This window comes from Arvicanthis niloticus, chromosome 1 (genome assembly GCF_011762505.2).
Source record: "Arvicanthis niloticus isolate mArvNil1 chromosome 1, mArvNil1.pat.X, whole genome shotgun sequence".
Taxonomy (NCBI): Eukaryota; Metazoa; Chordata; class Mammalia; order Rodentia; family Muridae; genus Arvicanthis; species Arvicanthis niloticus.
In genome coordinates, this window is record NC_047658.1 from 74,894,625 (window position 1) to 74,908,008 (window position 13,384).

At 36.7% G+C, this 13,384-nt stretch overlaps 1 protein-coding gene across 2 annotated transcripts; it reads right to left on the bottom strand.

Moving 5' to 3' along the window:
- Positions 1-5,442: 5,442 nt before the first annotated feature.
- LOC117698860 (olfactory receptor 2AG1-like) lies at positions 5,443-10,963 on the bottom strand. Of its 2 annotated transcripts, none has more exons than XM_076940031.1 (2): positions 10,490-10,963; positions 5,443-9,278 (listed from the first exon to the last, which is right to left on the bottom strand). In XM_076940031.1, the coding sequence occupies exon 2, from the start codon at positions 9,272-9,274 to the stop codon at positions 8,351-8,353; it is 924 nt and encodes a 307-aa protein (XP_076796146.1). In that variant the 5' UTR covers positions 9,275-9,278; positions 10,490-10,963; the 3' UTR covers positions 5,443-8,350. The 2 variants fall into 2 exon arrangements, with proteins under 2 accessions (XP_076796146.1, XP_076796139.1); XM_076940024.1 differs by having other exon boundaries at positions 5,443-9,283.
- Positions 10,964-13,384: the final 2,421 nt, after the last annotated feature.

Here is a 13,384-nt window from a genome sequence, read left to right on the forward strand (position 1 = left end):
GAAACACTGTGCATTGTCTTCTGATCCTATACTCTCCTTATCTTTTTCTTCTTTTGTGCTTATCTTCAGAGGGACTTATCTCCCAGCTGAAAATCACCCCCTGGAAATGTTGGCCTAGAAAGTAGTAAGTTAATGAATCTCTTGGGTTTGTTTCCTGGCTTGCTTTCCTGATGTTTTCTTAAGACCTAGGCTTTTATAGATCCCATGCAACCAGAGGAAAAAATACCGATGAGCCATGTTTACATTTCTAGCTTCAAGACCAGCAGGGGTTCCTTGAGAACCTAGTGTAGAAGGTTGGAGAGGACCAACAAGAAATGGAACAGAAAATCAGGAACTCTACTGTGGAGGGATTGTATATCCGCATGCAATACTTGCCTGACAATAAAACCTATCATTTTAAATAACTAATACATACAAATAAAATGTTAGCAGTTAAAGTAGCTTAATATGACAAATAACCAAGCTGAGAAAATTTACTAATACATACAGTATTTCAAATATTTGCTTAGAACTGTTCTCAGAGAAGAGTAAGAGACTCCTAAGCAAATGAGAAGAACTGCTTAACAGGAAAAAATTCACCAAGCTAAATGACTGACCACACTTGAACAGGGTAATAAAAAAGAAATTTAGATTGTGTACTGAAGATAAACATTAAGCATGGAATTGTTATGGTACTCTACAAATTCTAATAATCACAGCAGAGAGAAACTAACACATATTTTCCTCTCATATTAGGGTGGTTTGGGAAAAAAAAAAGAAGGAAATTGCTTGGGAATACATGTGAATTTATTAAGCAAATATGCCAACAGATGAGAGAGGAAAGGACTTGGCTTCCTGCTCAACATCCTGATTTTGCTGCATTCTACTGAACATAACAGAGAGTTTCTGGCAGGCTGGTTTTCTTTCTACTCAGACATGTCTGCAAAGGGGTTACATTAATGAAGATCTCAATCTTTGCCTTCATAATAAAGACAACATAATGTCTTCCCCAAAAGACAAGAAAGACACAGAAACATATGTGTCCAAAACTTATCAATAAATACAGAAGACAAACAAATATAGGACAGAAGATCCTTTTGTTCATTTTAGTTATTTGTAGTTAAAGTTGTAATAAATAGTGACCTTTTATTTTTTGATCTCTGCAAATTGATTTATAAATACATTTTATATAAAATGTTATAAATGAAAAAAATAACAATGCAAACTTAACTTATGAGGTAATATGTTCCAATTGGTATGACAATAACATGACTCTTATGAGTGGGGTGTTACCCACTGATTTCTAATTGGATTTGAGTTCCATACCACGTGATGAGATCCATACCTAGTGCCATAAACTTGTTGAAAGTCAGAAATAATATCTTATACATCCTTGGGAACATTGTCATGATCTGGTATTTGTAGTAGACAAGACTAGGAAGTGATGAATTGAAAGTACATTTATATGTTTGAAATTATCATTAAACAAGAGATGTGATGAGATAAACATTGATTTATTCACATATTCAGGCCTTCTCATCACAAATTTGTAAATGTTATATTAACCTTTCAAGCTAGAAATTATCCAAGGAACATAACTGAGTAAGAAGAAAGGAGTCTATGCCAGTAGCCTGGGAACTTTCACATCCAGAAAGAGACAGGAACTCCTGAAAGTTAATGGACTGAAGAGAAAGAGGAGAAAAACTAGTAACTGAAAGAAAAGGGGAGGGGAATGGTAAAGATAAGAGAGAATGGTCAACAGCATCATTGTTGCTAAAAGATCAAAGGAAAACTATAAAAGAGTACCTAGTCTATATAGTATACAAATTACTTTGGCAATAACAGGCTTATGGAATGAGAACAGGGCTTGTTTGGGATTGAGTACACCCAGCAGATAGAAATTGGATAAAGAAATCCCCTTTGAGAAAGGGTTGTTTCTAGTTTCTGGCTATTACGAATAAAACTGTTATGAACATAGTTGAACAAGTATATGTGTGGGCTGGTGGAGCCTCTTTTTGGGTACATGCACAAAAGTGGTTTAGCTGGGTCTTGAGATAGAACTATTCCAAATTTTCTCAGAAACCACCAAATTGATTCCTAGAGTAGTTGTACATGTTTTTTACTCCTACTAGCAATGGAGTAGTGTTCCCCTTGTTCCACATCTTCACTAGCACATAGTGAAAAATGGAAGAAGAAAATGTGGTTCATTTACATTATTGAGTATGACTCAGCTATCAAAAACAAGAATATCATGTAATTTTGCAGCCAAATGGATGGAACTAGAAAATATCATCCTGAGTGAGGTGATTCAGACCCAAAAGGACATGTATGGTATATACTCACTTAGAAGTGAATATTAGCTATAAAGTCTAGGATAACTATGCTACAATTCACAGACCCAAGGAAATCAAATAACAAGGAGTGTTCAATGAAGGATGCTTGAATCTTTCTCAGAATGTGAAATAAAACAGATATTGGAGGTGGATGGAGACAGGGAACTGGGTAGGAGAGGGAATGAGGAGTTGAATTGGGCAGGAGGATCAAGTATAGGGAGAGCAGAGGAGAGAGAATTAAAATTGGTAGCGGGCCAGGGTGGGGGGCATCTCTAGAATATGTCTGAGACCTGAGATGTGGGGGAGGCCCCAAGAGTCTATTGGGGTGACTCTAGCTGAAACTCTAAGTAGTTGGGGATATGGAGCCTGAAGTGGCCATCTCCTATTGTCAGATGGGATGCCCAGTGGAAGAATAAGGACAGAAACCTATCCACAGAACCTTGAACTCCAAATGTGTTCTGTTTACAAGATTTGCAGGGACAAAGATGGAGCAGAGATGGAAGAAATGACCAACTAATGACTGGCCCAAATTGAGACTAATCCCATGGGCAAGCACCAATCTCTGACACTATTAATGATACTCTAGTATGCTTGCAGACAGGATACTAGCCTAACTGTCCTCTGTGAGGTTCCACCCAAGAGTCAATGCAAAAGACCCATAGCCAAGTATTAGATGAAGCTCAGAGAGTCTTATGGAAGAGTTGGGGGGAACAATTGAGGGTTCATAGGAGGACACAAGGAAGACCAACAGAGTTAACTGAATTGAACCCTTGGTGACTCCCAGAAATTGAACCACGAACCAAAAAGTGAGCATGGGCAGCTTGGTTTTTAGACAGATGCCCCAACAACTAGAGCAGAGGCTGTCCCTGAATCTGTTGTCTACTTGTAGATCCCATTCCCCTAACTGGGTTACCTTCCCTGGCCTCAGTGGGGAAGGATGCTCCTAATCCTGCAGTGACTTGACATGCCAGGGTGGAATGATACCTAGGGGGGCCTCCCCATTCTCAGAGAAGGAGATGGGGAGCTGTATGAGGGGGAAACTTGGAAGAAAAGGAGTGATACTGGTATGTAAATTAATAAATAAATGAAAAAGTACATACATATATAACTTTTAAAAAAATCATTAAACAAAGAAATCCCCTTTGTGTTTGTTTGTTTGTTTGTTTGTTTTATGTAGATACTGAAGAAAGGTTTCAGTATCTGAAAGAGGAGTGTGGGGCAGGTCTTGTCTGTGATGGGCAATCAGTATTGTAATTTGTTCAGTTGTACAGAACAACCAAAGATAATATCTCAGGAGGAAATTATTGTTAAGGAACAAAGTTTGGGGAAGATAAGTAAAATTGCGATAAGTAAAATTACCCTAAGTTGTTTAAGTATAGATAGATGAGGGTGGGTGGGATATTGGGAGAGGGGAAGAGTTTGTGACTGAATGTTCTGTCTTAAGTAAAGTGTGAAACAATGTCATAAGATGAAACCAAAGGTATGACAGTGTGACATATTATAAAAAGGGGAGCATTAGTGAGTTTAGGAAGTACAACAGAATTCATTGCTCTGATAGGCAAGGTTGAGCACTGTAAAAGAATCTGCATTGCAAATTAATTTATAATCTCAACATACTCATAATCATATTGCCACTGCATTTTTACATTGTGGATAATAAAATTAAATATCTTTATAAAAAAACTAACAGTCTGGACGGGAAACCATTGAAGAACATTCTTAAAAATTGTGATAAGAATGTTGCCACAATTGGTGATTTCTGTCAGGGGTGCAGGTAAGGGTTCCAGTGGATGGCCACTGAAAGTCTGACCATGCTCCAGTGAGTATATGGGCAATACAAATTGGACTCCTCTCCTCCTCCTCTTCCTCTTCCTCTTCTTCCTCCTCTTCCTCCTCTTCCTTCTCCTCCTTCCTCTTCCTGTTTCTCCTCCTCCTCTTCTTCCTCTTCCTCCTCCCTTTTTTTCTTTATAGGAAGAGGTCACAATGGTGAGAAGGGAGTGAGCCTGGGAAAACTGGGAACTGAGTGTGATCAGAGTGCATCATGTGAATCTTCCAAATAACTAACAGTGGTGGAGCACACCTCTAATCCCAGCACTGAGGAGACAGAAACAGATGAGGAGGCAGAGGCATGTATATCTCTGTGAGTTCAAGGCCAGCCTTGTTTACAGAGTGAGTTCTAGAGCAGCCAGGCATACACAAGTGATACCTTTTCTCAAAAAGAAAAAGAGATGATGAAGAAGACAAAGATGATGAAAAAGAAGAAAAAGACAACAATGATGAAGAAGAAGAAGAAGAAGAAGAAGAAGAAGAAGAAGAAAAGAAGAAGAAGAAGAAGAAGAAGAAGAAGAAGAAGAAGAAGAAGAAGAAGAAGAAAAAGAAGAAGAAAAAGGAGGAGAAGGAGGAAGAGGAGGAGGAGGAGGAGAAGGAGGAAGAGAAGGAGAAAGAGAAGGAAAGGGAGAAGGAGAGGGAGAAGGAGAGGGAGAAGGAGAGGGAGAAAGGAGGGAGATTCTAGAACTATAGAAGTTCTCTTTTAAATGTGCAACTGTAGTCTAGGAGGTAAGGCAAATGGGAAATAAAAGGATTATTTACAAAGAAGACTAAGAAGAAAGTGGCAACTAAAAAAAAATACCCCCAAATCCACCATTTTTAAAAAGAGTTATTTTTATTTAATATCAGCCAATGCTTTTCTGAATGTATGCATATGCAACATGTGTATGCCTCTTGCTCAGGGAGTCCAAGAGAGGGCATCAGATGCCCTTTAATTGGAGTTACAGCTTACTGTGAGCTGCCTTGTGGGTGCTGGAAACAGAACATGGATCTTCTGTAAAAGTAGCAGGTGCTCTTAACCACTGATCAATCTCTTTAGCTCTATTCTCACCATTTTACACATTAGATTAAATTATAAATTTATAAATTAAATTATAAAAATAAATGTAAATTATAAAACAAACCAGAAATCTCTAAAATACAAAAAGTCTTCCTAAATAAATCATGGAAAATAATAGTTTAAGAATCAAATATCATTAAAAGAAAATATAAAACAAAAATTTTTCCTTGTTTAAAATCTTTTAATTATAAGTATTAAAAAGTTAAATGACAAATTAAAAAGAAATTATTACTATAGCTATAATGAAATCTTTGTTTCCTCAATATTAAAGATTTAAATATAAAAATGAAAAAGCTATCAATTATGCAAATTAAATTAAGAGATCTAAATGTTATAAAGAATACATCAGTAAAACTTCTATGTAAAATTAAATTTAAATGTCTTGCATTTTAGAAAAACATTTTCTTTTAATATAAAGAATACGCAGTTAATTTTAACCTTAATTTAATAACTCTATGCATAAGAAGTATTACATACCTAAGAGAGTGACTTATTAATGTGAACACATACAAACACACACATAATACATCATTACTTATCTAGTAGTGATAATACAGCAAGTTACATTACAAAACATCTGAATGATGTTATACACTACAATTGACAATTTTCAGGGCAATTTTGTCTTAGAACTATTAAGATGGATGATATAATCATTACATTCAAGATATCTAGTTGAAAGTATTTATATGTGTTTTCTTAGTCTTAACAGCGATGCTTTAAAATAAATGTATTACTGGGAATATATAGATTTCAGACCTTGATTCAGAAATACTACTTTCACATTAAAAATTAACAGGAAGATAAGACACACTAGAGTCCAACCCTTGTGTTTTCTCAGAGACCTGAGTTCCTCCACCATTGCTTTGTAAGGCTACCACACAGTCTACCTTACAGTACCTGTAAGTCTGCAATAAGGAGAAAAACACCTCTGTATGCCTCCATCAGATGAAGCAAACTTCTACATGAACACTCCATTAAGTGAGTGCCTGCATCAAAAATAAAAGAATATCCACTAATTGTACATAAGAATTGTCTCTGGGATTTTACATGAACTTGATTTATTTACTTCTATTAATTTTGGAAAGAAATCTTTACTTATTATATCAACTATATAAAATGCATAATAGTGTATAGGTTAGTTTTGTGCTGTTATTTTTTTCATGTAAGTACACATCTGAATAACATTAAAATCAGATTAAATACTTATCTTTTCAAATATTTGTTATTAATTTACAGAGAAAACTTTCTAAATCCTAACTTTTAGGTTCTAAAAGCACTGTACATTATTTTGTGTATTTTCATACTACCATGTAGCATCACATCAGAAGCTATTGCTACTATCTAACTGCAACTCTGTACCCATCGATGATGATCAATACTTTCCTGATCCTGTCCCTCACCATCAACTTTCCCCAGCATCTGGTAAGCATTGTTCTATATTCAGTTTTTATGATAGCAACTCAAAATGATTTTATTTAATATTTTAAAAAATTAGCTATAAGATTTCCTTTGAATTAAACATGAGCATGAAACAATTATCCAATTTTCATAAATACAACACAACCTCCTATACTACAGAATATTATATTAGCAAGAAAATAAGTCACACTGTTTATTCCCGCTATTCTTCCAATTTCAACTTATTTGTCCATTGAAACACTTTTATTAATTCTATTTTTCACTGAATTATGATACTAGATTTTTACATTCTTATACACCTTTCAACTTCATCTTCCTACCTCTTCTCTGCTAAAACATCCTCCCTTCAATATCTTATCTCTCTACCATGTTCTGCCAAACCCCATTGCTTACAATGTGTCTCCCAATGCTCCCTTTCTAGGTTCCTAGCTCCATAAATACTCCAGGTTAAACATATGAACTAAGAATTTAGAGGTATGATCCACAGATGAGAGAACATATGGTCTTTGTTTTTCTGTATCTGTGTTACCTCACTTGGTATAATTATTTTTTACAGTTCCATCAATTTAACTACAATATTCATTATTTCATTTTTCTTTTGAGCTGAACAAACTTCTGCAATATATATATATATCCTAAATTTTGATTATTCATTTATCCATTAATGAATATCTACAGTAATTCCATTTTCTATTATGAATAAAGTGGCAATGAACATAAGTTTTCAAGAGTCTTTATGGTAAGATGTAAGTATATGCCTAGAAGTGCCATAACTGGGTCATATATTAGTTCTATGTCAAGTTTTTGGAGAAATATCTAGACTTATTTCCATAGAGCTACATTCATTAACATTTCCACCTTACTGTATAGTGTCTCTCACATCATGTCCATGGCAGTGTTTGTTGTCATTTTGCAAAGATAGTAATTCTAGCCAGGGATTTATGGATAAAAAACGTCAGAAATTATGCATATTCATGAATAACTATATGATGCTTTTACATGTGTATACATTGTACAATGTTAAAGGTAGATGCACATATTAAGCATGTGGACCCTAGGTGGGTTTTGAGATATTTCAAGATATGTTAGGAAAAATTGGAAAAGCATTGATTATTATCATAAGTATATCAGAAGTATAAATGTTTGGTTCAGTTCAGTTCCCATCACTGAAAATAAAATGAAGAAATGAAAATTTTACATCACACACACACAGTAATCCATGGATGGCATCTGTCAAATCATCCTGAAGACTGATGCTAATTCAACATTCAACAAAACTGTAACTAATTTTTTTTACTAAAACATTATACAAAACTCAAAAATCTTCCCCAATTTATGTTTGAATCACATACTTGAAATATAATCTGATTCTTACTTATTGCAATTATACTTTATTATCTAGAAAAGTTTCCAATTTCCAGTATAAAATCACTTTAGAACATCTAAATGCCATTTACCACCTGGATATATATGTCCAGGTGGTAAATGGCATTTTGTGTCCATATATGACAAATCACCAGATTCTCCAATATCTCCTGAAAAAATTCACAAAACATTTCCAAAAGATCCCATATTTTATTGCCATTCCACATTTTTCTACCAAAAGACATACTTTTAACTCTAGGATTTAGCTGAAACATTTAATTCACACCAAAATTCTGTCTTTCTGAAAGAATTAAATTTAAAAGGTAACTACTAGAGCTACCTAGAGGTTGGGCTGTATTGACAATCATTTCCCCAGGATTCTCTTCAAAGCTCCAGTGACCTCTTTATTCCTCAGGCTGTAAATGAGGGGATTCAGAGCTGGAGTGACAATTGTGTAGAAAACTGAGCTGATATTGTCTTGTTTGGGGCTGTGGAAGGAACTGGGCAGAACATACATGAAGGACGCACCACCATACCACATGCCAACCACAGTCAGGTGGGAAGAGCAGGTGACAAGGGCTTTCTTCCTGCCCTCATTTGAGGGCATATTGAGCACAGTGAACAGAATTAGTGAGTAGGAGGCCAGGATTGCAGTAAGAGGAAGAATTAACACTATAACTCCCATCAAATAAACCATGAGTTCATATGTGGAGGTGTCTGCACAGGCCAGCTTCAGCAATGGGGGTATCTCACAGAAGAGGTGATTGATCTGACGATTTTTGCAGAAGGAATACTGCATGGTATAGATGCTATATCCTAGAGCACTGAGGGAGGCCAGGATCCACGAGGTGGCTATCATGAGCCAGCAGATTTTGTGACTCATTAAGATTGTATAGCTCAGGGGTTGACAAATGGCTACATACCTGTCATAGGCCATAAAGGCTAGAAGGAGGTCCTCTGCACTACCCAGTGCCAGTTCTAGAAACATCTGAAGGGCACAACCTCCAAAGGATATAGTATTGTCTTTGAGGAGAAAATCTGCAACAGCCTTGGGAGTGATGACTGATGTGAGGAGAAGGTCCATGAGAGACAGCTGTCCAAGTAGAAGGTACATGGGCACATGGAGCTGGGCATCCATAGTGATGACCAGGAGCAGCAGTCCATTGCTGGTCAGGGCTAAGAAGTACAGGGCTGTAATTGTGGCGCAGAGTACTTCAGGAGAGCCACTGCCATCCAGAATCCCCACCAAGATGAAGCCACTTCCCATGGTTGAGTTCCAGAGCTCCATTCTGCTTACCTGCTTAGTAATAGATGGCTCAGGATTTGTGAACTTGTACTAAAATGGGCCCTAATTCTGTGACATTAGAAGTCCCTTAGGATTCCCAACATGGCTTCCTATATTTTTATACTAGTGAATAGCTTTGCTTCTTGATTTTTAAATTTCTCATTCTTTTATAATTCTTTTTGAATTTTTGTATATTTTTTGAGAATTTCATACAGGAGAACTGTATTTACTCCCATTCTTTCTCCCCCTCAACAGCTTTCATGTCCCCAATTCTCTCTTAAATTCATGACCTCTTATTCTTTAACTGTTATTGTTATACATGTATGTGAATACACACACACGAGTGCACACATATATCCTCAGTCTATTTAGTGCTGCTCATATGTACATGTTTTTAAGGCTCATTTTCTACATGCCATCAGTCCACATTTATTTGTGGCTAATCACATTGAAATCACATTTTTTCCATGTTAGTTATCTTTCTTGCTCAGTCTCCCATTTTTCATGATCCTCAGAAAGGAATACCAATTCTCTAAAATATGCAGTACTAAATTTAAGAAAATGTAGCTATTAGAGTTAAAATTTTGGAATTAATTTGAACATATTTGTTTTTATCAAATTATTGTATAGCTATAAAGACAAAGGATGTAACATATAAGATCCTTCCATGGAAAACAAGTCTATTTTTTCTCAAAAGATATGATTAAAACAAGTAAAAATAGCTATTTTGTATTGTGCTATAGCCCAATAATCCTATCCAAATACACCCTTTAATGCCAGTGTTCCAATTTCCCTCCTACAAGTCCACAGTAATTGCACTAAGTGGGGACAGGATTGAGAAGACTAGTCTCTCTAGTTTGAAAAATCATATTGGTTCACAGTACCCAGTCTTACAGAGAGTCCAGTAAAGTCAGTAGTGTCATATCTACAGGAACCTGTGATCTTCATGCAATAGCACCACTAAAGCCAACTCAGGGCATGAAATTAAAGATGTGGAAGTCAAATGTCCTTATAGGGATCATTCATCCATATCTTGGAATATGTATATTAACATTTCATTAGTTTCCATTGGCTTCTATGGGAACCATCAATAGAGCCCAAATATCTAGCATATCTGACAAAGTAGCTCAAAGTCTTAGGGTTGGCTTTGGATTCTGTGTTTTGATTAGTCACACTTAGAGACTACACAGTTCAATAAAATAGAAATGAAATTCTTACCTTACCTGTTGAGAAACCTTCTGGTACACTTGGACAGCTTGAAGACAGAGGATGCAGCTTTCTTTGCCAGCATTTAATTAGTTTTGCTGTTAGTGAAGCATCTCCACGTCCATCCAACATCAGGTGCCAGGGTTGTCCCAGTCTTTCCTGTCATCTGCAGATGTATGCTAAATGCAGCAGTGGAGTCAGTCAGGCTGCTAAGTGTCTTTGGGTGATTAAGTATGAAGCAAGATGTTTTTCCTGTTTTTAAGCCTGAGAATTTGTAGAAATTGCTTTCACATAGCAGGTTGAATTTAGGGAGTGTCTCTTTGTGTCAATTTTTGGATTACCTCTGGGTATGGATGCTCATGTTTCTTACTCTTGATGCTTTTTGGTAACACAGACCAAAGTAGCATATAGAAATTTGAAATTAGGAGAGATGTCCAAAGGATGTCATTGAGCCTCACCAAAATATATCTTGGGCCAGAATAAGCTCGTGGTTTCATGAGATTGTGTTTTATGCTCTGAGCTCAAGACCTTTTCTTTCTTTCTTTTTTTCCTTTTTTTTTTTTTTGCCTGTGAATATTCTCAAAGGGGCTTATATCCCAGAAGAAAGGCACCCCTTTGGAAGTGCTGGTTTAGGAAAATAAAAATTAATGAATTCTCTTGGGGTTGTTTCTTGGCATTCCTTTCAGAAGTTCTTCTGTAACTAGAGGAACACTGAGGCCTTTCTCTGAATACAGAATCCAACCTCTTTATCCTCCCAAATGCTGAGTCTATAGGCACACAGTAACGATCTTTTTGATCTTTTCTAGGTTTCTTTGTAATCTTAAGGAAGCTCTGGCAGTCAATGTTTATATTTCTAATGGAGTAGAGTTGTTTGGATATCCTCATGGTCAGTTCTCCAGCTGAGAGACAAGGCTAGTTTCTCAGGTTCTTCAGAACTCTACTTCCCTTAGTACAGTCTCTGATGGATGAATTCCGACTCCCCATGGCTATTCCACATGGAATCTGTAGATATGAGACTCTCTCTCCATTGACATCTGGAGACTTAGGACAGCTTCTATGTCTGTTTATGTCTTGTTAACATTGGAAGTGGTTAAAAAATGCGAGCTCCATTTTCCAAGTATTAGGTGGGAAATTAAAAATAAATCCATATAATTCTGAGTTGTAAAGGAACAATATTAATTGACATTTAAACGTTCCTATAAATTAAAGATAGGCTGTTGATTATGCAAACATACTTGGTTGACAATTGCCTATCAATGGCAGAACTAGATGAAGAGGAGACTGGTTTTTTTTTTTTGAATATTCTTTTTTTTCTTTTTTTTATTAGATATTTTATTTACACTTCAGATGGCATCCCCTTTCCCCATTTCCCCCTCACCCCCCCCTAGGAAACCCCTATCCCAAGCTCCCTTTCCTTTTTGCATTTATACGTTTTTTTTAAAGACTCAGGGTATATTTTCAGTAACTATCATGTTTTCCTTTCTGCTCAAGACCAGGCTCCTACTTGCACATTACATGGTGAGTTCCATGTGAGATATCCCACCTTGCTCTCTCTCTTTCCTCCCCTCCTTGCTACAGTCTCACCACATCACCCTCAAGCTGTTACCCAAGGGGCTCTCAGACAACCTCCCTTTCTTACCCACCAGGCCTGAGATCATCTCCCATGACAGGACTGGAAAATTTCCTTAGAGTGACTCTGCTATCTTCTCTCATTGGTAGACATATTGTCTGGTTGGGTGTTAGCATTCTTTACCAGGTATGAGAGAGCACAACAAGAGTTTGCTCACAGACTATCTTTTTTTTTTTAAATAATTCTTTTTTTATTAGATATTTTATTTACACTTCAGATGGCATCCCCTACTCCCATTCCCCACCACCCCCCTTAGGAAACCCCTATCCCATGCCCCCTTTTCCTTTTTGCATTTATACATTTTTTAAAATAATGTTAATCATAGGCTTTATAAGTTTGGAATTGTTCAATCAGAGGTGTAACCCACTGACCAACCTAGATATAACAACTATCTTTGACTGGTGGAGATACTTGAACCTCTGCCTCCCTGTCTCCCCCCTCTTTCTCTCTTTCTTCACCTAGCTTCTCCTCTCTTTCTTCTTCTCCTCTTCTTACTCCTTTTCTTCCTCTCAGTACTTCTCCTACCTTAGCTCCTCCTACACATCACCCTTCCTGCTAAAATGAAACTTTTCTCTCAAAATACAATTAGAACATAATTATTCCAATTTGTACCAGTGAGGTACAGGATAGTCCTAATACCCAGTCCATCCTTTTTTTGACTAACCAGCTCCTCTGTCATCTATTCTAACTAAAACATGTAGTTCTGAACCTGGCTTTAGGATGAATGTCAGCTGACGACCATCCACTCAAGTCTTTTCTCTTAAGGTCAATAGCTATATGTTTTCAACCCCATCAGAAATCCAGAATGACTGAGTTAACTATAATTGTGGGAAGCACAAATCATAGTTTCTAAAACTTAGCCAATTTATAGAGACCTCTGAACACCTGAACACTCGCTCTACTTCAAAACGTTGGAGCATCTGTTCTTCTGCCTTCTGGCCCAGGATCAACTGACAGACCTTAGTGCTGCAGAATTATTAAGGGCTGATTACTCTGTCTAGGCAGATATAATCAGTCGACTATTCTGCAAGTGTGTCCTTTTCTGGACAGTAATTTGTCTGTAGAAGGAAAGTGGCAATTCTTGCCTAGTGGCTGTCTCACCACAACTGGAGTAACTCCAAGGATGCTCAATTTCTTCTTAGAATTCAATATAGGAAGCTGTCCGGAGCAGACAGGTCTCTAATGAAAATGAACATTAATACTGAAATGTTTGTCATGTCAATTCTAAGGATTTCTGATGTTTTGAAAACCAGCTATCCATGTAAGGTAATCTGGAC

Coding starts and splice junctions, on each gene's coding strand:
- LOC117698860 (XM_076940024.1), bottom strand. CDS start 10,609: ATGTTGGATGGACGTGGAGATGCTTCACTAACAGCAAAACTAATTAAA. Junction 9,284..10,489: donor AAGGTTTCTCAACAGGTAAG/GTAAGAATTTCA, acceptor ATTACTAAGCAG/GTAAGCAGAATGGAGCTCTG.